Source organism: Amphiura filiformis, chromosome 20 (genome assembly GCF_039555335.1).
Source record: "Amphiura filiformis chromosome 20, Afil_fr2py, whole genome shotgun sequence".
NCBI lineage: Eukaryota > Metazoa > Echinodermata > Ophiuroidea > Amphilepidida > Amphiuridae > Amphiura > Amphiura filiformis.
In genome coordinates this window covers 1,853,453-1,880,331 of record NC_092647.1, presented here as the reverse complement: position 1 = coordinate 1,880,331, position 26,879 = coordinate 1,853,453, and the positions used below count along the sequence as shown (strand labels likewise).

Sequence of the window (26,879 nt, the reverse complement as noted above, 5' to 3'; positions counted from 1 at the left end):
CTTATACAAACATTAGGCTATCAAATACTGAACACACCGAAGGTTTAGCATACTTGGTTCTAAAGTTAAGAAGTTTTATTCTTTTCTTATGTATTTTATTGTTTTTTACTCCATATTATTACCTTTATCTCAATTTCAAATGTGCCAGCGCCTAATAAATGGCCCCCATAGACCAGATCGTGTCATTATACTCAAATACTAAACTTACAAATTAATAAAATTAATATTACAACTTCAATTATACAAATATATTACAAGACATAAAAATACAAGTTAAAAGACTAAATGTATCTACAAGAACTAGTTTTCCTTTAAAAGAGATCACACGAATATACACATGAAGTACATTCAATGTCACTCAGTTGGGTGCTGTTCCATTTAAAGATGTGTGACCAGAACGGTAGCCTAACACCCCTTCACCTTTATCCTATTAAAATAGAGATTTTGGCATCGGAAGAAATTTTTAAGCCTAAATTCTCGGTTTAGATGTTATGAACTTATCCCCTATGGTGGTTGCCACCCATACTCTTGGGCCATTGTGAAACGTGTTTTTGCTTCTAAATATCGAATCTCCTAATGCAATTTAACTATAACTTGCTGTCAGCTAAACGTGAAACATGTAAATGTTGACACCCATATTGCCTATGACGGTGACATGATCAAAGGGAATGAGTCACATGTTGACCCTGGTTGAAAATGAGTTTAACATACATGTACGCTTCTATTAAAGAGGATATTTAGTGCTTTCACTCAGAAACTGAAAACCCCCCAAGTTGGTACGACTTTTTTTGCGAAGTTACATCCATTTATAAATATCAATCACTGAAAACAATATATAGAATTTTAACACTTTCTTTGCCAAAATCTCAAAATCAATTAGCGACATCCGACTCATTTCCCTTGATCGTGTCACATATAACATTTTGCTGTTATTCCCTAGCTGTTTTGCGTGAGTATTCAAATATCAACCTGATGATGCACCTTTTACACATCAAACTTTTTCCACTGCGACACTGGAATGCTGAATGGCAGCCGATTTTGAACAATGAAATACACGTTCATCATAGAACGAGAAATCGCCTGTGCATACAGCCTTCTCAAGCAGTGGTTCCTTGGATCTGCGACATTTAGCTCTACAATGATCACCACCGCTCGGTCTAAACCACAAAACTTACGGACAGATTCTATCAACAGGCATCCCTGTTTCTGATGTAATGGATCTTGAACAACTTTTAGCCCTAGCTGTGATCCAGCTTCCTCTCGAAGAGCACTTTCGTACTCTTTTACACTATCATCTGTACTACATAAGACAGCCATGTTTTTGACTTCAATGGTTACCATACTACGTTTGACTACTTTCAGAACTTCCTTAGCCACAACAAGTGGACTCAAATTGGGGACTATTCTTTGTTCTACTTTACCCCGTACATTATGGACAACTTTAGATTTGGAATCTGGCAGTATATTATCCTTGTATAATTCCAGCCAATCTTTTTCTTCCCATAGCTCTGGATCATCCACTGGAAGACCTGCTTGAGATCTTGTAACCATTCGCGTATTTCTAACAGTCTTAAATACCTCAATTGGGTTTCTCACTACCTCATACAATACTTTCATGTTGGGTATTTGTTCGTTGCATCTGGGAAGACCACTACGAAATTTATGTGCCTTCTGTGACATATCCATGAATACCCACACAAGCCCACGTTGAAATATACTAACCGCGTTTCTACTCACTAACTTGTTTGCTTCCCCATACCAATCAAATACGGATCCATCGTCCAAGCGGTAGTTCTGTGCTTCATCAAAGATTATGTGTTTTACGTTCTTCAAGGACCCTGAGCAAGTTTGAAATATACTTCTGGTCATAGCCTGAATTTTTCTTTCCCTGTAAGAATGAGATAAAAAGAAAGCAAATACATTGTAAAACATAACATGTATTGTAGCATGGTGCCCAAGCTGCATTTCTAAAGTAGTAAAGACAAGTTTTAGATTATTTTGTTTGTTACAGGGGCAGTCAATAAGTTTGTAGAACAAAATACTTGAACAAGTACTCAGCTAGCCAAATTCTTTGGTCATGGTTAGGGGTGTAAATTAACGGTTATTTGTCTAACCGTTCAAACAGTCCACAATCCGATCGGTTAACCATGTAAACGTATGTAAAAAAAAAGTTTTAAAAAAATAAATTTGTTAAAAATTTTAATAGTTTTTTAAGTTAGTTATAGACCCTAAATTTTTTGTTCAAATTCAAGGTTTTTAAACATGCCCCATAATCACAAATTTACGGCCAGAAATGAGCCGGAAATTGGTATTTCAAATTGCATTTACCGATTTGCAATCATGATAATTAGCGGATTTTTGGTAGGAAAACAGTCGGCAACCCGATGTAGAATAATGACATCGAATGATATTATTCATATATCGGTGATCGCCCATCACTATCTAAAATGGCGACTTACATGAGCTAGATTGTTTACCATGACTATCAGAATAAATCCTTAGCATCCTATATTATTAAAGCCTATCTGAGTATTCATCATGGTGTCAGAAGTGGGATTTGAATTCACCTTAGGCTTAAATTTCCTGTAATTTGCGGACTGTGGTTTTTTCTTGTTGATATAGTGTACGGCGCTTGTTGAATCCGAATCGGCTGCTGCGGCTGTAAGTGTCTTGGAATGCGCATCAGTCATTTCAGAAATCTGGCCCAACTGTACTGCTTTCACCAGTGTAAGATCACGTTCTTTCAACATCGATCTTCTCAGTCTATCATTATTTATACCACACACGATCCTGTCTCTAATAAGCTCGTCTGGGGTGAGTTTATCAAACTCACATGTTTGAGCTAATGTCCTGAGTTCTGCCTTGAAGCTTTGAAAGCTTTCACCAGGTTTTTGAAACCTTGAGTTAAACTTATGTCTTTCCATAATGACGTTTTTTTGTGGGGAACACAACTCTCTGAACTTTGTTTTCAGTATTTCTGGGTCTTCTTTCGACTCAGCAGGGGTTACAATGTTACCTTCATCGTTTGTAACAGCTGCTTTATACGTGAAACTCCTACTTTTTTCTATTGCGTCTTTGCCAGCAATATTAAGTAATATGTAAGCTTGTTCCTTTTGGGACTTCGCTCCATGTGCGGCCATGACGAATATATCGAAATCCTGTTCAAATATTCGCCAATTTTCTGCCACATTCCCTTCGAAGCTTAGGGGGTCTGGCTTGCGAAATTCTGCCATGTTTTTGGATTACACGCGTGTAGAACGTCTGATATCGGTTCGGTAAATAAGCTTAAAATGCTGTGGTGCGTACGCTGACTTTATCACTACGTTACTCACTGGTTACTGCGTGTATTTACGGTATCTACTTGCCACCGGTTTCCAAAACATATCCTCTACGACTGACACCATGATGAATACTCAGATAGGCTTTAGTGCTTCATGACATTCCAGATCTTCCATGGACAATTGTCGGTACAGACATTTTTGAATGGAATAGTTTGCACTATCTAGTGGTAGTAGATTCCTATTCGGGATGGTATGAAATAAACAGCCTCGCAAATTTGACAGCGACAACAGTGATAACAAAGCTGAAACGTCACTCGCATAACGCATGGTACCCGCAAATCGTCATAAGCGACAATGGTGGTCAGTTTTCGGGACACCAGTTCAAAGCGTTCGCTAAAGAATGGAACTTTACTCACATTACAAGCAGTCCCGAATACCCCCAGTCAAACGGTTTGTCTGAAAATGCAGTGAAACAAGCCAAGCTACTGTTAGAGAAAACCAAGAGAGAAGGTTCCGACATCTACATGAACTTGTTAAATGTCAGAAACATACCCAGAGACTCAGTTCTTGGATCTCCAGCTCAAAGACTTATGTCTAGATCCATTAGAACACCCATGTACACTAACAGCAAACTGCTAAAACCTGCTGTTATCCAACCAAAGACAGTAAGAAACCAACTTGACAAGAAGAGAAATCAGCAGAAAGCATCTTACGACAAGCATGTAAAAGTGCTGAAACCTCTACTTGTAAATCAGCCTGTGAGACTCCAGACAAAGAAAGGATTTGATCGCGCTGGTGTTGTCAAGCAAGTTGGTCCTCAACCAAGATCCTACATAATTTCAAGTGAAGGACATGAACTTAGGAGAAATAGAAAACATCTCCTACCAGTACCAGAATATGTACGTCAAGAGCCAAGAAATGACACACTTCCAGAGTTACAACTAGAACAACCAGTCAACAGTGCAGTGCAACCAGCAACAGTTCAACCTGGTCATCATAGACAGCCAGCACCACAGCAAGAACAAGAACAGCCTGTTCAGCACCCACCAGTGAAAACCAGAAGTGGACGAGTGGTGAAGCCTAACCCAAAGTACAACTCAGAAGTGTATGACCGTACATAGATGTTTTCACATTAGCCTTACTACCAAAACTTAGAGACAGAGACTCTCATTGAACTTCTAAAAAGTCATATTTGAAAGTTTTGGCACTTGAAACAAGACAAATTGTCTAAAAAAGACATTTAAAAGTTTTGGCACTTGAAACAAAACTAATTGTAAAAATGTTTGGCATTTGAAACCAAAATTGAAGTTCTAATTGATACATTACTACACTAATTTTGTTCAAGTTAGCAGATTGTGTATTGTTAGGTTTGCATGTTGTTTATTATTATGTCTGCAACATAATACTCATTGACACACATGATACCAATTACAACATTCAAGCGTGGCGTGTGTGAAGTTCTACCTGTCAACCAGTCTGCAAGCAAGTCTAAACATAAAATGTAATTCTAGTGTAGATCTGTGTGAGTATATAATCACAACACTAATGGACTCAGAATAAGGTCCATGTACCACACAGTGAGAATCCAGGTAGTCTACCCTGTTCTCTAGAGTAGGTAAAAATAATGTCAATAGTCGACAGTTCAGTTTATTTAGGTCACCACATTTTGACAATTTTTGGCATGGAAAATAATGTTTTCCTTTCTTTCCAAAAGTTCTAAAAACAAAAACAAAAAAGTAGACTGTCGAGGTTTGATATTATTTCACAACTTTAAGAATGTTAGTTTGTGAGTTCTATGAAGTTTACAGTTAAAAGTTTCACAAGTTTTAATCAGATGCTTTGGACAAAGCTCTAAAAGAAAGAGCAGAAACTTTGAAAAAGACTATAAGTGATAAAGGACACTTTAACTCATAAAGAATGACAAAAAGCAAGCAAAGCATATTTCGGCACAGGAATATTTACATTTATTTGATATCACAATCAAGAAAAAATCTTGAGATGTCACATTTGACTTTTAGTGTGAAAGTTTCAGGCACTACTAAATTAGCAAGATTTGCTAATTCAATTTCATTTGAAATTACTGTGCAGTTTATCTTAAGAAGGGAGATGTAGAATAATGACATCGAATGATATTATTCATATATCGGTGATCGCCCATCACTATCTAAAATGGCGACTTACATGAGCTAGATTGTTTACCATGACTATCAGAATAAATCCTTAGCATCCTATATTATTAAAGCCTATCTGAGTATTCATCACCCGAGATCTGAAATATACCGCAATGGTTTGCAAATGCGTGTATCCTCAGTATTCTATCGTATTGTGATTTCAACTGCAGGGAACCAGTGGAACCAAAACAATATGGCGGCGCGTGATTGGTGTTATTCAGGTCGGTTAAACGTGAAACGTGTAAACGTAGACACCTTTAGTCATGGTCACTGCATACCTTAAGGTTGGTCTGAACCCTGGAATTATGGAAACTTTCGGGCCTCATAACTTCTAAATTGTTGGTCTAAAGTATATAAAAGTATACATATTTAGAATGGCAAAGACTTGATAAGTTCATCTGTGAGGTCAAATTTGGGCCAAAATGGCACTTTGGCCCAAAATCTAAAAATAACGGTTTTGGCCCACTTCTTTTTGTGCACCATAACAAAAAAATTCTTGGGCCAAAAAATTTTTTTAATTAATTTTTAAAACTAGATCAAAATATCTAGGACCCGTTTTTCATTTTTTGAATTTCGACTAACTTTGAGAAATTTGCCAAAAATGGTCAAAAAATGTTGATTTTTCAAAAAATCATAAAAAGGCCGATTTTGGCACAAATTTCAAATATTTTTGGTGAAATTGGTCAAAATTCAAAAAATGAAAAACGGGTCCTAGATATTTTGATCTAGTTTTAAAAATTAATAAAAATTAAATTTTGGCCCAAGAATTTTTTGTTACGGTGCACAAAAGAAGTGGGCCAAAAACCGTTATTTTTAGATTTTAAATAAAAGTGCCATTTTGGCCCAAATTTGACCTCACAGATGAACTTATCCAGTCTTTGCCATTCTAAATATGTATACTTTTATATACTTTAGACAAACAATTTAGAAGTTATGAGGCCCGAAAGTTTCCATAATTCCAGGGTTCAGACCAACCTTAATGCACCTGTCTCAATTTTCTTGAAACCTATATTTATGAACAAAATGTAAGTCTTCCAATTGATCCAGCAAAGCTGATAATAAACACATCAAAAGAAATAAGTACTAGTCCCCCTCTCAAAATTACATCATAACATCGTAAGCTTTCATTTTGTACCAATAAAACTAACTGAGAAATATTTATATGACTGTTTGCAGTGTTGTGTGAAAATGAAAGATATCAATGACTTCATGGATGAATGACCCCAAATTAAAGACAAAAACTGCCCATTCCAAAAGTCACAAAGTAGGACTATGCTTGTTAACTGCAAGGTGTATTGGGACAAGGAATGAGACTGACCATCCTATCACTCACTTTTGCTGAGCTCTGCATCAAGATGGGGATTTGCATGGCTGAATGATCAAGAATGTTCACTTGGTGAGGATTTTAAACCGTACTCAAGCACGGTCCACATGAGTTTTGCATTAGTGACACGCCATGAATCAACTTTTGTGATATTTGTAACTTTTGAAAAGGGCAGTTTTTGTGTTCAATATGGACTCATTCAGCCGTGAAGTCATGGACATCTTTCATTTTCATTGAACATTTAGTAAACAGTCATATAATTATTTCAAAGTTAGTTTTCTTGGTACAAAACGAAACCTTACAATGCTATGACAAAATATTGGGAGGGGGACTTATTTTTGTTGATGTGTTTATATGGAGTGAGGTTTAAAAAATACAATAGGTTTCACTGACCAAGCCATGCCTGGACCACATGAGAGTTACTAGAGTTACACGTATGCCTCTGAAATGAATGGTAGCTTACTGCACTGAGAATAGGGCAAAGGGCCAAATCGTAATTCTAGTGATTAATGTACAGCATGTCGTGATGAAGTCAGGCTTACTCTGCAGAGTGTCCTGCACATCAAAGCAAAAATACCATTTTTGCAGTAATGTTGTAAAACAACAAGCTTTAATTGAAATCAAATTCATTATACTGCGACAAAGTAAAATCCCTTGTTCTACAAACTTACTGATCACCCATTGTATGAAGCTGACATTTTTATTTAACTTAAACTAGCCCTCATATTTATAACAGCTTTACACTGATAGTATGTACCAGTCATGCCAATAACCTGCATTCTAGTTTGGATTTTGAATATCATCAGAGCTTGTGACAAACCTTTTTTAATTTGGCCTTGGGCAAAAGAACCAGATCGACCATTGATGCTTGGTCGATCCTTATTATTTATGAAATCAATCAATTGACTATTGTTAATTGTGATTACATATATATGAATCTGTACATGACATGATATTGCCCAATACAAATTTACCAGTAATTCTGATTAATTAGTTGATAGTTCAATAATTGCAAGCATTGAAGCAGCATCGATGGTCGATCCAAAGATCAACAACTTTGGTTCTGGTGACTTACCAGGCCTCACAGAATTTTCAAATCTACACTAGCCCATCTGCAGTATCTGGCACATACACTTAGAAATCCACTTGCTCCTGAAGTTGGATATTTGTGATGCGATCAAGCAAAATCAACTGGAACTCAGAAATATTGATTTTGAGATGTAGCCAAGGAAATATTTCCTTTTGTTTCCTATTGTTTCTGGAAAATCCAGGTTTGTAAATCCATTTTACTTTCCTGTAAGAAACTGCAAATTTATTATTGCCGAGTTCCGACTGATTTTGCTTGATCGCAACACATTTTACTTGCCCTGCTCTTTGCACACATAAATTCACCTTAAACCAAAGAGCGATACTGTAGTCAAGTAAACTCAAGGTGTAGAATGTATTTCATTTTGAGGGGTGCCTTAAGTTCATACATCACGTATTTAAATCTAGTTGCCTAACTTGCCTGTCAGGCAGACATGTCAGTGTTTTTTGTAAATACCAACATCAAATTTTGGTTTCAGGGCCATTGAGCAAAGATTTCAACTTAAAACAACTGACTTACCTTGTGACGTTTCTCAGGTGGGTGTTTTCACAAACATAAAGAACAGCATCATATCCATCTTGCGATATGAGCCTCTTTGCAATAAGATGTGCCATGAGGGTCTTGCCTGTGCCTGCTACACCATGAATGAACAAAATCTTGCTACGTCCACATTCTTTCCAAAGAAGATTGCACTGAGATTCTGTCAACACAAATAGACATTTCTCACCTGTTTTCTGAGCAATAGAAGAACTGGTAGAATTCAGGGTGACTACCAGTGCTTCCAATATTGCATCTAGTTTTTTTTCATTCATGGTGAAGCTTGGTGTCAGGCATGGGCATTCATTTAAATTGAATGTCCTTAGATCGGTACAACTATGATGGCACAAAACATATTGCATTAAAGCCGAATTATGTTGAAGACAGTTAGTCCGCAGTTCTTTATCCAGTTTGCGAACAACATCCTTGGTAGTAACAGCGCATGTGTCTTGGTCGTCCTTGTGACCAGTAGACTTCGCTTTGGTTGTAACAACATCCTCAGCAGTAACATCACCCATGTCTTGGTCATGCTTGTGGCCAATGGTCTTTGCTTTGGTTGTAATTAGATGGATTCCTTTGAGGTCACTGATCATCAGGATATCACACATCTCTGCTGGTTGACGACGGCCCATGTCAAATGCATGTGCAAAATTTGTTATGACAAGCACTCCTTTCTCCGAATCGTCACAGCTTCCTATAAGATTCTTCAATCCCTCTGGATATTCATCTTCCGGTATATCAGACCAAATGATATACTTTCCTTTTTCTATTAAAAAATCACAACAAACAACAATCTATTGAATATACCTATTTTTGTCTTAAATTTCTCAATACATATTGCTTGAAATTGCACAGCCTTAAACTTCCAAAACTTCAAAAAAAGGTTTGTCTCAAAGCTTGTGCGTGTGTTTGTAAAATCGCACGATTTGACAAAAAAGAAATGCGGAAATTTATTTCAAAATTTTTTATAGTTTTTTCCAGGAAAAATCAGCGAAAATCAGACTTTTTCTCAAAATACCATGAAAAAGTCGGAATAAAAAAAAAAAAAAAATCGCATTTCGCATTTGTTTTTAAATTTCTCGTGAGCTTTGAGACAAAACTTTTGTTTTTTTGGCCTTATGGGAAAGTAAAGAAGGAAGGAATAAAGAGACAAGATGAACAACAAACTTGTTTGCTCCCATCAAGATTCGAACCCTAGACCCCCTACATGCCAACCACTCGATCGGCGACCGCAGGGTCAGAATTATGTTATGCTATGCGATAATCAATCTTGATTCTTGCAGAATAACTTTGCGGGAATCATTTGATTCTTGCAAATCAACTTTTATGTAAACTACAAGTTTGCGAGAATCAACTAGGATTCACAAAAATCTGAATACAGAAATCTTTGGGACAATTGATTCTCGCTGTAATTCTGACCCTGCGACCGGTAGCCACAGGTCTTGCGCTAGCCCGGCCAACGAAAGTGCTTATGCCTGTGATTGCGTCATCCACTGACCTGGGATGCATGCAGCGGCTTTGTGCTATTGGATTTTATAGAATTAGGGAGGGTTAGGGTTAATACTGGTATGCATTATTGTTCGACCACAAGATACATGTACTCACCTACAGGAAGGCATTTTTTACGCAAGTCAGATGGGCTGCATTTGTCCAATGCATACATTGTTTTCCTTGGGTCAATTAAATTCAGCTGCTTAAACTGTTCGAACAACGGACCTGTGAACAAAAACACCCAAAAACTGTACTTTAAACATTGGTTTAATAAGAACTATCATGTCTTAAAAGTTAAATTAATATGAAATTTACAATGAAAATCAAACTAGCTTCAGGAGGTACATTTGTAGGTCGTAGGGGCAAATGCATGCACAATTGGGCGATTTAAAATAAAAAGCCTTTTTATTCCATGACCGTATCACTTACATGTTTTAAAACTGTTCAAGAGTTTGGAAATGTTAGAATACATATGAGCCCCATATCATATGTCAAATATTATGGGCTCCAGGGCCCCAAACACCATAACACTTGAATAATTTTTTTTTAAAGTGCAGTGATTTATAGTTAGCCGCACACACAAGCACAACGCATAAGGGTCCGTATACTTTTGTACAGTAAAAAAAACTTTCTTGATTTTCAAAACATACGAGTCAATCAGTGGCAGTGTTGTAGATTTTTTGATTTTTTTTTTAAATAAAAAAAATCAGATTTTTAAAATTTAAATCAGATTTTTTTATTTGAATCGATTTTTTTTTTCATTCCAAGAACTGCTATTACCCATGATAAAATCAAAGAGTACCAGTGGAATGCTAGTCATATGCACAATCCTTCTAGAAATCAAAACATGTTTCTATATATGTGAAAATTTCAAAGAAAACATTTGGTAACATCATGGGGAACAAACCTGTTGAATTCTGCACCTTGGAGATGAATTTTTAGCAATGATAGATAAAGTGACATCATAGAAGTATTTTAATTGTATCCAAAAGTTGTAAGCATTAAGAATGAAGTAAAATTTAAGCAAGAAAACTTACATTTATCAAAAATGGTAAAAAATGGAAAAAAGTTGATTTAAATCAGTGATTTAAAAATAAATAAATCGCGATTTAAATCACTGATTTAAATCAAACAACCCTGATCAGTGGAGGACAGGCAAACGAATCTTAAGACTAAAGACTTTCAAATACTTACGTTCTCTTTCACTCCTTCTAACTATGACCTGTTCTTTAAGGTAGCCCAACCACTCACGACGGTACATCATCCTGTAGCCACTTGCACTCTGTGGGTCAATAACAGGACACTTGGGTTCTCTGTAATACACAATCCCATCGTTAAATCTTGGAATCGTCAACATAATAATCATACTCTTTGTTCCATCAGAAATTCCTGAGATAGGCATGCATTGCACCCTAAAGTGTTGACCCTCTACTGGTGTAATGCGTCCTTTTTGCAGATGAAACCAGATCATCTTCTCCAAGTTTTTATGCAACACATGATGAAAGTACTCCTCATCCTTGATCGCAATCATCTTATCAATTATACCACTTCCATCAACCAATCCAAAAATTACATGTCCACCAACTGTATTTGCAAAAGCGCAAATATATTTGCCACATTTATCCAGAAATTTCCCGTCTATGGTTTGCACTCGACAGTTCTTAAACTCCACCAACTTGCTCTCATTTTGGGTGAATTGAAGTGTATTGCCATACACACATTCTTCTGGTGATTGTGGAAGTTTTGGCAGTTGCTCCTCTAAGTAGGCCTTGGACAATATGTCACAATGTTCATTGACTGTGTTGACTTCAGTGACAGAAGCAGTCAATTTTTTGTAGGTAACACAATTGTGAACAATTCTGGGATGGTCGCCTGCTGTAATGAAAATCTTTCGAGTCTCCCTGTTAGAATCAAAGTCTTCCATCTCAATGTCATCAACACGTTCTCTTTGATAGGCTTTCCTAAAATGTTCATCTATTTTTTTGTCAAATTGATCTGATGATAGCATATTGCGTTTTGATATATCCTTTTCTTCAGCGATCAATGTAACAATCCCCCCTTTTCCGGAATTCATACAGGCTTCAATAGCACAAATGGTTTCCTCTAGACCCTGTATACTTTTCGTATCCCTGGCCGCCTTCTTCAGATACTCAACATTGCTGACTGTAAGCTCATTACAATGGACAAGTTGACAGCTGAAATAAAGCAAAATACAAATATGCAAAATGTAGATGATACCATTAATAAAAACAATTATAACAAATTTGCACAGAAAGATAGCCATGGAAAAGAACAATTTCCTTCCAGATGCCAAAACTTCTGTTGAACTTGAAGGAGCTTCCCGATTCCCACATTTTTATGGTTTTCATTTCCACAAGAGCAGAGGAAGAACTAGAAACCACAGTTGTGTTTGACCAAACACGAATATCTATGCCCGTGATGACCACACCTAACCCCCTTCCCCTATTCACAAACGAAAACTTGGTGAGCACCATGTGAAACCCCTTGTTTTAAACTTTCATTTGATATACATGTTATGCTCATAACACTAGACTGGCCCACACTCTCTCTAATACCCTACCAAGCCTTCACTCTCATTTATACCCCACCAGACCCTCACTCTCTCTAAAACACCACCAGACTGGACCACACTCTCTCTGATACCCCACCAGACCCTCACTCTCTCTTATACTCCACCAGAAACTCACTCGCTCCAAAACACCACCAGGCTGCCCCATACTCTCTCTAATACCTCACCAAGCCTTCACTCTCTCTTATACTCCACTATACAGTCACTCTCTCTAAAACACCACCAGACTGGCCCCCCTCTCTCTTATACCCTACCAAGCCTTCACTCTCTCTTATATCCCATCAGACCATCAATCTCTCTAAAACACCACCAGACTGGACCACACTCTCTCTAATACCCCACCAGACCCTCACGCTCTCAGACACTCACTCGCTCTAAAACACCACCAGACTGGCCCACACTCTCTCTAATACCCCACCAAGCCCTCACGCTCTCTTATACTCCACCAGACCATCACTCTCTCTAAAACACCACCAGACTGGACCACACTCTCTCTAATACCCCACCAGACCCTCACTCTCTCTTATACTCCACCAGACACCCACTCGCTCTAAAACACCACCAGGCTGACCCATACTCTCTCTAATACCCCACCAAGCCTTAATGCACTTATCAAGTCTTTCCCCGGCCCTGGGGGACCCGGGACATAGCGGGGAACATGCCGGGACGTAGTCGGGGATGTACACAAAATCATTGCCCGCAGGCCGGGAAGTTAGCGGGACTTGGCGGGGATGTACAGTAGATCGTCCCGCTATGCCGGGCCAATCATTCATGTTAGCGGGGCTTTTGCCGGGGTGTACAATTTTTTCCCCCGCACTGCCGGGACAAAGCGGGGACTTTCACGAAGAAGTCACGCCATTAAAAAACATCAGTACCCGGTACCGTATACCAAGAACTGCCGATTTTGACATGCATACTCTTCTGTAATGCACTATTTTCACGATTGTGGCGCTACAAAGCAAACTGAGGAGTGGGGTAATTACTTGTTATATAAGTAACCAGTATTATATTTTAAAAACCAATTACGTGCATCTATAAATGAAAGTCTACTTTTTTTTAAACACTTTATTTTGTTTTTAAAAATCCTTGCGTCTGCATGTAAGTTAACTGGCTTAAACATGTCGATGTCTTTTAAATTATCGGCATGCACTATTAAATCGGCCGTGTTGTGTACGATCACTGCTATCCAAATAATCCAATCGATCTTTTTTTTATTAGGCCTATAATGTCGTTCATTCAATAATCGACACAGGTATATTAAACTCTGCAAGATGGGCCGGGGCATAGCCGGGATTGTACATTGTTTTAACGCAAGTCCCGGCCCATGGGGTCGGGATTGTGCGGGATTGTCACACTGTAGCCCGGCTAGCGGGGCCGAGTCATAGCGGGAATGTACAGAAAATTTATGCCCCGTAGGCCGGGACTTTAACGGGGTCAGTGCCGGGGATGTCACACTGGCAAAATGTACTTCCCCTGCTAAGTCCCCGCTAGTCCCGGGTCCCCCAGGGCAGGGGAAAGACTTGATAAGTGCATAACTCTCTCTTATACTCCACTATACACACACTCTCTCCAAAACACCACCATACTGGCCCACACTCTCTCTTATACCCTACCAAGCCTTCACTCTCTCTTATACCCCATTAGACCATCAATCTCTCTAAAACACCACCAGCCTGGACCACACTCTCTCTAATACCCCACCAGACCCTCACTCTCTCTTACTCCACCAGACACTCACACACTCTCTCTAATACACTACTAAGCCTTCACTCTCTCTTATACCCCATCAGACCCTCACTCTCTCTTAAACACCACAAGAGCAGAGGAAGAATTGAGGGTTGATGTTAGCTCCTATGTGAACCTCGGGAGCATTGTTGAACAACGACTTTTGAACTCACTTCAGTCGTACTTGAACAACGACTATGTACCTGTTTAGAGTGTCAAATGTTACAGGTCAATCACACAGGGTCAACATTTAAAATGCTCCGATTTCTTTCAAAATAGGATCAAATTTTTCATCTAGTCACAGGTTTGTAACTGCCTCATTATATTAAGTTACCAAGATACAGGTCAAAAAAGTACTGTGTATTTAACTCCATTGACCTTTGGCTTATTATGCTTTTAAACTCAGTAAAGAAAACACAGTCAATAGCAGGGCCTAGATTTCAACTAGAATCACAGAATCGATTCTTGTAATGATTCTCATAAGATTCGATAGTGCACACAATAATAATCATTTAATCAGATGTAACTACAATAATATAGTTACACCTGACATTGATACATGTATATCAAATGTGTTCAACAGCCATTTTGCAAGTGTTGCAACAAATCTACTTAATGAAAGTGATGAAAGAAATAATAATGTAAACAATGTTAATAATATTGATGATGTTAATGTATTACATACATGTGATGATGTGAAGATCTTAAAGATAAACCTGTTCTTAATATACCATGTATTCCATATGATTTTGTTGACAAAGAAATTCGCTCCATGAGCATTAAAAAGGCGGTAGGTCTGGATGATGTCAGTTGCAAGATCCTGAAACTGGCTCGTCCAGTCATTGTTAAAAGTTAAACTTATATAATGAATCTTTCTTTGTCAAAGGGGATTTTTCCTACTTTATGGAAAGAAGCCAAAGTGATCCCTTTGCATAAAGGAGGTGATCTTGATAACACCAATAATTACAGGCCAATTTCCATCCTACCTGTAATAAGTAAGATCATTGAAAGGGCTATGCATAATCATGTTTACTCTTTTTTAAATCGAAATGGTATCTTAAATGTTCATCAATCAGGATTTCGTCCTGGTCATTCTACCGAGACTGTTCTTGTTGACATGGTTGACGATTGGTAAAATGACTGTGTTGCCTTTATCGACCTTAGAAAAGCGTTTGACACCTTAAATCATGATATTTTGCTTAGAAAGCTCCATTATATTAGTCCCAAACAGAAATGTTTGGTAGACTCATAACCGGTGCGATCTTACCTTTCCGATGTTGATTAAGATACTTCTTGCATCGATCCCGAGATGCGGAAAAACCAATAGTCATTTTGTCCCACATAAATGAATAAATAACAAAAACCCCGATCCCCGGTGGACTCACCCAAAAGGTGACGTCACACCATCTGATAAATCCCTTATCCGACTTGGGATCCCCTACTCGGACCAAACTTGTAGGGGGTGGCCGGGGTCCGGGATAATCAACATCGGAAAGGTAAGATCGCACCGGTTATGAGTCTACCAAACATTTATGTTTGGGACTAGACTCAGTACACCGGTCGATCTTACCGTTTCCGATGTTGATTAAGATACTTCTTGCATCAACATCTGAAAGATCGATCTAGCAAGTAACCGACGGATGGAGGTACAAGATTGGTCAGCATCTGATCAGGGATCGGGAGCGGGTAACGATGGTTTTCGCGAGGTCAGAAAATATTTTCCCCCAACGGTCGGAAAACAAAAAAGACCACGCGATCACAGACATAAACCTCCTTACTTAATAAGTTTGGTGGTTAAGAATAGCGACACTGGTTCTTACCATGCTGAGTATTCTGTATAGTCTGAAAACCTGGTACCCGTACACCACCGTATTATGATCGCCGAACAATGTCCCGGTAAACCCCCCGCCCGTCTCTAATTACTAACGAAGCGGAAGTATCGAAGAGAAAGGCGAAGGTGGCTTCCGGGACACCGCCTGCTAGATCTCCTCAAGGGACAACCGAACGGTATACCCAAGATGATGAGATAGCTCGTGTCGAGTGGGTCGTGGGACGCGAAACCTTCGCGATCCCCCGGACTCCACCAACACCTGGACCAGCCCTTGCGACAGCGGCTGGACCGAAAGGTTCTGTAAGGGTGATGAATGCGGTCGTGAGTCCCTCGCAAGGCTTGTGTTCGGAAGAAATAGTGCTGCAGCGCCTTATCGGACACCCCAGCCTATCTTTGGCTTCAGCCGAACCTTGCCCAACCCTGGGGATTGGAGAGGGACGAATGTCGGTATGCACCGCGCCCGTTCGTAGCCACGAGAACAGAGCGCCGAAACAGTGTCGCTCCAGTGTTTGTGAACACGGAAGCTAACCTCGAGACCGTGTGCAACTCAGCACCGCCGTCCCGAACCCAACGCCAAACCGGAAAGCCATCTTGAGAGTTACGTATTTAAGCGCCGCTTTTGGCGGAAGGTCAAAAGGGTGACCCTTAAAGTAATCTAAGACTGTGTTGGGATCCCTAGTAGGATCACTTTCCTTTTTGGCAGACACTCGTTGAACATACCGTCGAGGCGTAGACTAATAAGGTAACCATCGGCTATGATAGTCGACCCGTCTCGAAACCTTGGTGAATGGAGAGGACAGCTGACTTATAGCTGGCCCCAGTGGCCCGCTGAAGTCTTGCTTGGAACTTTTCTGGTAGTAGCTCGGGAACTAGCAGCACAGAGGCTCTAAGGGAGAGCTATTTGTCTCATTGCACCAAGCGTAGTATGGAGCCAGACTCTGGCTATACGTCACGGAGGGTAGACCTCTGTCTAGCCCGGCGATGAGAAAAACAGCTTCTGATGAAAAGTATCCCTCGCTGCGCGTTCCTGGTAAGGGCCATGCAGCTAACTGCAGGTGCTCTAGTGATAGACTGGGTACCTCCGCTCCGGGCATCCGGAGTAGATCTGGTACTGGGAGTGCCAGCGGCCTTGCCGCTAGCAGAATGACAATGCAGTCTTCCCACCCGATCTTGGCCACCACCCTCATGAGTAGTGAGATCGGAGGGACTGCATAAGCTGTCATCCTCCCCAGTCTATGGACAGAGCGTCCATGGTGAATGCTTGGGGGTCCGCGACCCTTGAGCAGTACACCGGCAGTGGATGATTGCGATGAGATGCGAACAGATCTTTGGAGGGGTGGAACATCCCCTTGAAGATCGTCTGAGCGACCTGCGAGCAAGGGACCATTCTGCTGGTCCCGACACCCTTCCTCGTGACAGATTGTGCGCGAGGATGCTGGTGACGCCCGCGATGTGTATCGCTCTCATCGTAATCTGCCTGAACTTGCACCACCCTATCAGGTGTCGTGCATGCAGGCTCAATCGTGGTGGCCCGGAGTCCCCTTGTCTGTTGGGGTAGGCTACCACGGTTGTGTTATCCGTCAGGACAACGGTAAGTGATTCCACGATCACCTCCTCGTAAGCGAGGGAGGTTGTTGTGAAACTCTTGTCTCTATGGCCCCCATAGGCCCGAGACGGAGTCTCCGTGGATGTGGACCCCCCCAGCCCCGTTTTGACGCTATGGTCGTCACTACGTGACATACCGGGGGTGCAGGAAACCTGACACCCTGGGTCAAATTGGGCTGATGGGTCCACCACCAGAGTTCCTCTCGCGCGATCTCCGACAACGGAACCGCGAGGGATATTGGGTGACGACTGGGCCTGCAAGCAGGCTAGAAGGTGTAGTTGGGTAAGCCTAACGTAGAAACGGCAGTACAGTACGAGGTCTACCATACTGGCCATTAGGCCTACCACCTTCATCCATGCCACAGCGGGTTTTGCCGAGACTCGGCCAAGAGTCAGGCACACCGCACCATGTTCGGCGCCCGCTCGGGTGAGGGCACCGCGAACCCCTCCGTGAGGGTGATCTGAGCCCCTACAAATAGTGGTGTTCTGCGTCGGGACCACGCTGGACTTTTTGAGCTGATCAAAAATCCAGGGTCCCGCACCCACGGACTATCAACCCCATGAGACCCGTCGTCTTCAGTGGAGTGCGTCCGTATATGAGCCAAACGTCCAGGTAGCAACTGATGTTGACACCCCTGTGCTTCAGGTACGCTGCCACCGCTCTAACCAAGAGTGTACACACCCTGGGAGAGATGGACAGGCCGGTATCAAAACTGGTAATTTTGATCCTGTACCTAGAAGCGCAGATGCCTCCGATCTTGAGAGGCGATTGGCATATGCAGATAGGCGTCCGAGAGATCTAGCGATGCTGTTCCCATACCCCTGATGGGGCCGGCTAGCACCGCGGCGAGAGTCCCCATTCTGAACCTCTTGGGCCTGAAGAACTTGTTCAACAGCCTGCGGTTCCGGATGGGGCTCCCGTCGCCGGTCTTCCTTGGAGCCAATGGCTCCAAGATCACCGTAGAACGGGGTAGACGGGACAATCGCCCGCTTCGTGAGAAGCTGTGTGATCCCTGTCAGTAGTGCCCGACGCTGGGGGCCGTCTGGACGGCACTACTGTGGACCTCTGAAATGTGCAGGCGAATGTGGGGAGACTGGGTTGCCAGTCTGTAACCCCCACTCACCACTGACCATACCCAGGCGCTCAAAGAGATGGTTTCCCACCTCTGGGCGAAAGCCATAAGCGGTCGTCCACTGGGAGATCCCCTTGTGGAAAAACCGCTGAGCCCCCCAGGAATGCTCTGCCTAGCTTCCCTTGGAAGAGCGTTTGCTCTTCTTCAGGGCTTGCCAGCTGTTCCTGTGCTACCCTTGCGCCTCCCAGAAATGGGTGCTGCAGAGGTAGTGGGCTCGGGTATGGTGGTGCACGGCCTGCTGAAGTCGGAGCTCCTACCCATGGTAAGGGCAGTTTCCGACTTCTTTCAGAGTGCTCCCGTTGGTAGCTTCTTTGCACGGTCCTCCACCGAAGCGCAGAAGCATCCAAGGAGAAAAGGACCCTGCCTTTCCATCGCGTTGAGCGATTGGAGTGGCAGGCCCCTCCCCCCGGCGCTGAGTGGACACCCTATGGGCTAGGCCCATGGAGCTCTCGTTGAGGCTAGCTGTTAGCACCGCTAATAGGCTCACCTCGCGGAAGAGCCCAGATGTTGTCTGAGCGTGATACGCTTGACGACATCTGGGTCCCTCTCGGATCCCCTCAGGTAGGTCCCGTGGTCCTCCCGCGTTACACGCAGAGGAAGCGTGCAAGCACGCGGCGTCATAGCTCTACTGAGCTCGACAGCCCTACGATATCTACCCGTGAGGTTTGCCGGGAATGAGAGTGCAGGCGTCCCCTGTGAGGAAGCAGCAGCTGAGCATCCTACTGAAAGGATCCCTGGTCCTCCTCCATGGACTCCCCCTTAGGGGTGTCCGGAGGAAGATCAGTGCTGTTGCTCCCCTCGGCGGGGCAGCGGGGAAGGAGATTGTAGTGATGTCACTACCGGACTCAGCTTCCGACTCCTTTCCCTCGCCCACAGTATCCGTATCATGCTCCGATGATGACGGTAACTGAGGACGGGCATCTGAAAGTGGGTAAGAAGGCATAACCACTGTGTGGCTCGCCGACTACCTGCCAGCAGAAGAGGGAGGACTCCCGCAAGACCCTGAGGTATCCGCCATGGCACCACTGGGTCCGCATGCTCTCGCAGCCGCCGTCGTCCTAGCGCTCGCAGCACAGGGCCTCCCCTGATCGAGGTCTGGGTTAGCCCCATGCCGGCTGGCCTGGTCAACAGCTGATGTTGGTACTGCGTGGCCATCACTGGCGACACTTGCCACGGTGCTAGGCCGTGGAAGAAACACCCTGCGGCGGGTACCACGGGGCATACCCAGCCGGCAGCTGACCCTGAAAGGATCCGCCACCAGGGTAACCCCATGGTACTGCAGTACCAGCACCGCCCCCCTTGTTGCCACAGAGACTGTGGCGACTAAGGCGGGTGCTGCGGTACCGGTGCGGTATCAGCGTGGGTACCCGTGAGGGTTCCCAACTGTGGACCGCTGTACCCTCGCCACACTGCGTTCCCTGTTTGGGGGCTCAAGCTGTGTGCTGGCGTGGTACCGGCGCGGTACTAGCATGGGTACCCGTGAGGGTTCCCGGCTGTGTACCGCTGTATGCGTGGTTCCAGCGTAGGTGCCCGTGAGGGCTCCCGGCTGTGTACCACTGTACCCATGCCTCACTGCGTTCCCCGCAAGGGGATCAAGCCGTGTGTATGGGTACCCCGCTATACCGGCTGTCCCTTGGCTAGAGGGTGCATAGCGGCTACCACTGAAGTCAAGCCGTAGCTCGTCTTTGTAGCTGCCACCGAATGCACCTGGGTCGCTGTCCCGTGAGAGACTGCGAGCCCAACCCCTGAATAATCGCCAGCCAGTCCCTGTGGACAGCCAGCAGCTATTCTAGGGCCCAGGGTATCACTCGGCGGTCCCGCCATGGAACGCTGCCGTGTGACAACCCCAGTTGGTTCTGCTAAGACTACACCCACAGCGTTAGCCGCGGTATCGTCTCTGCTGAACCCATGCATGCTAGGGTTCAACCCAGGCAAGCCCGAGGTACCCTTGCATGCTGCCCGTCGCTGGCTACTACTGTGGCTGTTTGAGCCCGTAGATATGCCTGCAACAGACGGGTGTCCTCCTGCTAAAAACCCGTGAGGATTTTCAGCTAGAGGACTGGTATCCTCCTGCTACAAAACCGCTAGGGTTTTCGCTGGTGGTTACCGCTCTGCTGCCTGCTACTTTGCTCCGACGTATAGTCAGTGCTTTCGCTAGCTGCTGAGCCTTTGGACGCGTTAGCAGTCCGCGAAGGAACCGCCTGCTTGTCCGGGACCGGAGCCCCTTAAGCAGACCTGCCATGACCCATAGGGGCTGTCACAGCAGAATCTACCGTGTCGACTGGTATCCTCCTGCTGCAAAACCCGCTAGGGTTTTCGCTGGTGGTTACCGCTCTGCTGCCTGCTACTTTGCTCTGACGTATAGTCAGTGCTTTCGCTGGCTGCTGAGCCTTTGGACGCGCTAGCAGTCCCCGACGGAACCGCCTGCTTGTCCAGGGACCGGAGCCCCCTTAAGCAGACCTGCCATGACCCATAGGGGCTGTCACAGCAGAATCCACCGTATCGACCTTACCAGTGCCCTTGGTAGATTTCTTCTTCGTCTTATGGCGATGACGGAGCTATCCCAATCGTCAAGCTGGAACTCGGAGAGTCCTAAGCAAAAGAAAGACATCTAGAAGATCGTGAGCACTCCCTGTGGGTGAAACAGAGCGGGTGTGGGCCCCACTCCGTCACCAGGGAAGGGCAAGCCCGACAGGGCCGAGGCGAAGCGAGGAGAAAAGGGAGGGGGCACTACCCCCCAACACGCCGACTCAAGCCCAGTAAGCAAACCTGAGCACGGAGGCTGGTCGCTAACGTTAGTGGTAAAAGTAAGGACTGGCTAACTTTATTACTAAATGTCAGACGGGTCCCTACCAATCCCCACCGTATGAATATCTGATTAACTCGTCTTATCGGACGGTAATGAAGACATAACGATAGAGTAATCACCCTAACATAGCAACAATAACCTACCGTACATGAAATACAATGTGTATGTACAAACATCTATTGTAACTTACAGGCTGCAATGGTTGTTTTACGTGGGAAACAAAATGAATGGCGTCAACGAGCGGCCATTTTGAATTGCTCGTGTGTCCCGTATACAAACGGAGGCACGATATGTAGCTAAGTTTTGGATTGTTTTTTGTCACTTTTTCGCTAGAAAATGTCGTCAAAACTATCCTCAGCCGAACAATACCGGTTTGGTTTTACCTAAGGTGTGAAACTACAACCGTATATCTCGCCTTGGTCGAGAAAATGATACACAGTGCTATGAACAATCGATAGGCACGTCTGTGTCAGTCGGAGACCAAGGAGGATAAGGGGCGATCAGATGGTGTGACGTCACCTTTTGGGTGAGTCCACCGAGGATCGGGGTTTTTGTTATTTATTCATTTATGTGGGACAAAATGACTATTGGTTTTTCCGCATCTCGGGATCGATGCAAGAAGTATCTTAATCAACATCGGAAAGGTAAGATCGACCGGTGTACTGAGTCTGGGGCATCTGAAGATACAGTTAAATGGTTTGCATCGTATTTATCTTGTAGAAAGCAAAGAGTTACTTTTAAGGGTATTATCTCTGATTCACTAGAAATAAAAGTCGTTGTTCCCCAGGGCAGTAAAATGTATATTGGGCCCATTATTATTTCTGATTTTTATCAATGATATACCAAATGTAGTTTCACATGGGAAAATATCTATATGTACGCAGATGATACCACTCTGTCTGTCAGTGGTACTGATACTGATATTATTTCTAAAAAGCTCACTAAAGATCTTTCTGCAATTAAGGCATGGTTAAATGTTAACAAATTGTTTCTTAATACTGACAAGACCAATGTTATGCTCATTGCTCATTGGTAGTGAGCCTAAGTTACGTAATGATAAATGCTCTGCTTTTTCAGTTTCCATCGATGATTGTCAACTTGTAAAAGTTCATAGTGCCAAATGTCTTGGTGTAAAGATTGATTCTAAATTACTTTGGCACGATCATGTAAATTCAGTCATACAGCTAAAATTGGACTCTTGAGAAGTCTTAAAACATTTCTTGACGTTCGCACTCTTTAATGTTTTATATAAGGCTCTTATCCAACCGCAGTTCGACTATTGTAGTGTAGTATGGTTTGGTCGCTTCAATGAAGATGTACATGTACATAAATTATTATGTTTTACAGAAGCGATGAGCTAAGAATAATATTGTGTGCCAACTACCTTACGTCTTCTGATATAATGTTTCCTATATTAGGATGGGAATCACTTGCAAATCGGGCAATGTATTTCAAATCACTGTTAATGTTTAAAATGTCTAAACAATATATCACCACAGTACCTTATCAACAGGTTTTCTTATGTGCATGAAATTGAAGACCATACGTTAACACCAGACAAGCTGCGTCTAATTTATTAGCTCTACCACCTTGCACAAATGGTTATGACACTGGGTACTTTAAATCATCTCTTTCGTACAGTGGTGTTGAGGTTTGGAATAAGCTGAGTAATGTTGTAAGAAGTTCAACAAATGTGCAAACTTTCAAACTATGAATAGTAAGATTCAAGTCTTAAAATTTGAGCATGTATTTGTTAATGATGTGTTTTTATTTTGCTTTGAAAATCGTAAACATTTCTGTATTTGAATTTTGTATCTAATAGTTGTATATTTTATATAAATTCAAATTGCATGTTGATAATTGTTGCCTTTTAATGTTATGTAAAAGTATTGCAGGGCCCCATGTTAGACCAGCTGAATTGGGCTACCCTGGATAAATATGAATAAAATAAATAAATAATAATCCTTGACTGACGCAAGTGAACAATTTCAGCCTATTTTTAGGATCTTTGTTTTCAAGAAATCAGAGCATTTTATAATTTGGCCCTGTGTGATTGACTTTTGACATTGGACACTTTTTGTCTTATATTTCCATAACCATAAGTCGTAGATAGTAGAAACTACATATTTTTTAAATGATTTAGACGAATAGTTTGATATATTTTACAGCAATCGCATTAGACTCATCAACATCAGCGCGCGTGCATTTTGACTAATTTATCTCCCAACCAGTAATACGCATTCAACCCAGCTTTCCCCCTGCATTACCTGTCTGAGTTTATGTTTTGGTTATCAAGGAGGGTATTGTTGCCATCCATGGAATCGTAACTTCCTGTTTCCATAGAACTGCTCTCTCCAACCATCCTCTGATCACCACCTGCTCCTGGAACAGGTTCCTCTTCTGGAGTAGCAGCCCCATTGTTGTCTTCTTGTATGCGAGATCTCTTAGAAAGACTCTTCTTATCCCCATGATGACTTACATCAGAGCTATCCGATTCACCTGTACTTCGCTTCCTTTCTCTTTTCTGTCTAGCATTGCTGTATCTGACGTCACCTGAATGCAAAAAAACCCAAAAAAACATTAAATTATCAGTATTGCCCAGGGCTTTACGCTTAACTTTTTTAACAACTTTCAACTTTCAGCTGGCCCGCCAGGATTTCAGCTGGCCCATGCCAGTTGTCAAAACTTTCAGCTGGCCTGCCAGCATTTCAGCTGGCCGATAATAATAATGACAAGTTTGTAATTTGTATGCGACTGTTATTTCATGCATATTAAAAGGGACTAGGCAGTCACCCGTATTTGTCAGTTCTAATTGCCACAAATGGGCATGCTTCTGGTATTTGGAGGGAAATATAAAAAATTGACTATCTATACAATGTACATCAACCCTGCACTGTGGCATTAACGATATATGGTACATAATCGTAATATTTCCTATGACATCAGCACTAACCCGCCCAGGTCTGAAGCATTGCGTACACCTTGTTCAAAGCATGGAGGTAGTAATTATTCTTGAAAAAACTCAGAATTGAAGATACTAATTACTATTGTATACACAATAATTTTTTATATCATAGTATAATCGTTGATAACCTTCTCTCAACTTACTTTCTTGGAAGCTGCCGCGACATATTTGAGACTGTAGAATGGGCTATTACATTAAATTTTTTGAAGTTTCTGATACAAGTTCAACCTAATATGCAACATACATGTACGTACGGTATGTCACATGTGATGTGAACAAGCAAAATAGGGTTATTTATTTTCTCACACAAAATAATTAGCACTTACCTTCTGAGCCTTGGTGTTGTTGGCTTGTCCCAGCACTTGATGAAGACTCCATGTCAATAGTAATATTGTGTTACATACATGTACACCTGTTAATTCAAAAACAAAAGCTAGATATTAATATTTCCCACATTTTCATAGAATCTTATAATTAATTTGGATTCAGTCGAATGAAATACTACCATGGTCAGAATTTTAACGAGAATCCGAGAATTGATTCTCCCAAAGATTCTCCTAAACAGATTTGTGTGGATCCTAGTTGATTCTCGGAAACTTTTGTAGTTTACACAGAAGTTGATTTGCAAGAATCAAATGATTACTGCAAATTTATTGCAAGAATCAAGATTGATTCTCGCACTGCAAAACGAAATTCTGACCCTGACTACAAACAACGATAGCTTACTGTACGCGGGCTGAATGCATAGATGGTAGCCGGGTTCTAAAGTGGGTGCTAAAACCTCAAATGGCGACCTCCATGCGTGTACCAGGGGGTGCTAAAGTGGAACCAAAACAACAGCGGGAATCGTGTGTTAAATCGACATAGAAAAGAACAGGAGGGATCAGCGAAATTTACTGTCAAACCTCTGATAATAGCACACGGTAGACTGTAAAATCGCACCAGCTAAATTTGCACGCTACAGAGGCAGAGCCTGAAAATAAGATCCCGCGAACCACAAATTGACACACGTACAGTATGGACGGTATGGGCGCGCGGGTGCTAATGGTGCTGGGCCGGGGTGCTAATGAACGCGTCGCCAGCACAAGCCTCCAACGCAATCAATAACGCGTATAGGGCGCATACAAGTGCGCCTACGCAGCTGGTAGTTCCAGGATACGCGATTACAGGGTCAATGGCCGCTTCCACGCAGTAACACACATTTCTGAACTGAGTGTACTGTCAGGGCCCTGATAATACTATAGCATGATCCAGACATAGACCGTAAGGTTCTAATTTCGAGGAGCATAACAAACACCAAATTGGTGTCGTATGACCTTTGACATGCATGCATTCTTTTGTCGAGAGTTGACATGGTCTTTCAATTTGTGCCGAGTGGACCTTGGCAGACTTGACTACATCATGTATGCTTCCAGACATAGACTGTAAGGAACTAATTTCGAGGAGCATAACAAACACCAAATTGGTGTCATAACAAACACCAAATTGGTGTCGTATGACCTGACATGCATGCATTCTTTTGTCGAGAGTTGACATGGTCTTTCAATTTGTGCCGAGTGTCCTTGGCAGACTTTAGATGGCTGCTTCAGTGGTCATGAAAGGATTCAATAACCTCTGCCCCACTAATCCCCAGCTATTGTCTGAAATTGCTCCTCGGAAAATATATTATAACAACTCAGTCCTCAAATGATAGTCATTAGGCCTGTTATCGACTGTCGAAAGTGTCGATAGTCGGAAAACTCACAGACTTCCGACATGTTGGAACACTCAATGGTAGTATGTCTCGATACACAAGCGATGTACTGTCACAACATCAAAGCCACTAGCCGCTGATAGCTTAAACATTTGAAATATAAATAGCACAAGTTTGTAGACCTTTTTAAGTTCACAGTTCAACAAAAATTATACACCATTATTAAGACATACCCCCTCAACGAGGAGCATACTCAGCATAGAATTCACAAATTATGTGACATGCAAAAGGGTCAGTCCATGTCGAAACAGATTGAGTGTACACCCACCCTCTTGGATTTTGCTCTCCTTTGGCTCAGGGGTACCTTTCATGGATCCCTAGGTGAGGTCACAAGAAAAAATTCAAATTCCATTTAGTTTTGAATGGCGGGCAATCAAAGTTTGGCGACCTCGACCAAAATTGTGAATTTAAGGGTCCAAATGACAAAGTGCTCTCTTTGAGGGGCACTTTCTTCTTAATTGAATCAGTTGTGATCCTCTTTTTGAATGTGGTCACTCACTGGCTGTGTCTGAAATACCTAATGCCAAAAAAGATAAATTTGAATTTCGAATTTGTGATTTCAGAGGGGTCAAAATCA

General features: G+C 42.4%; 1 protein-coding gene across 1 annotated transcript; it reads right to left on the bottom strand.

Annotated features, from left to right (window-relative positions):
• On the bottom strand, positions 1 to 24,962 carry LOC140141975 (schlafen family member 8-like). Its single transcript, XM_072163866.1, has 6 exons — positions 24,876 to 24,962; positions 23,852 to 24,137; positions 11,086 to 12,086; positions 10,006 to 10,116; positions 8,383 to 9,166; positions 1 to 1,888 (listed from the first exon to the last, which is right to left on the bottom strand). The coding sequence occupies exons 1-6, from the start codon at positions 24,925 to 24,927 to the stop codon at positions 985 to 987; spliced, it is 3,138 nt and encodes a 1,045-aa protein (XP_072019967.1). The 5' UTR covers positions 24,928 to 24,962; the 3' UTR covers positions 1 to 984.
• Positions 24,963 to 26,879: the final 1,917 nt, after the last annotated feature.

Bases quoted from the DNA above. Each gene is read 5' to 3' on its own strand.
- LOC140141975 (XM_072163866.1), bottom strand. From the start codon at position 24,927: ATGGAGTCTTCATCAAGTGCTGGGACAAGCCAACAACACCAAGGCTCA. The intron at 10,117-11,085 runs GTAAGTATTTGA...TTTTGTTCACAG, and splicing joins TAGAAGGAGTGAAAGAGAAC to GTCCGTTGTTCGAACAGTTT. The intron at 9,167-10,005 runs GTGAGTACATGT...ATTTTTTAATAG, and splicing joins TAAAAAATGCCTTCCTGTAG to AAAAAGGAAAGTATATCATT.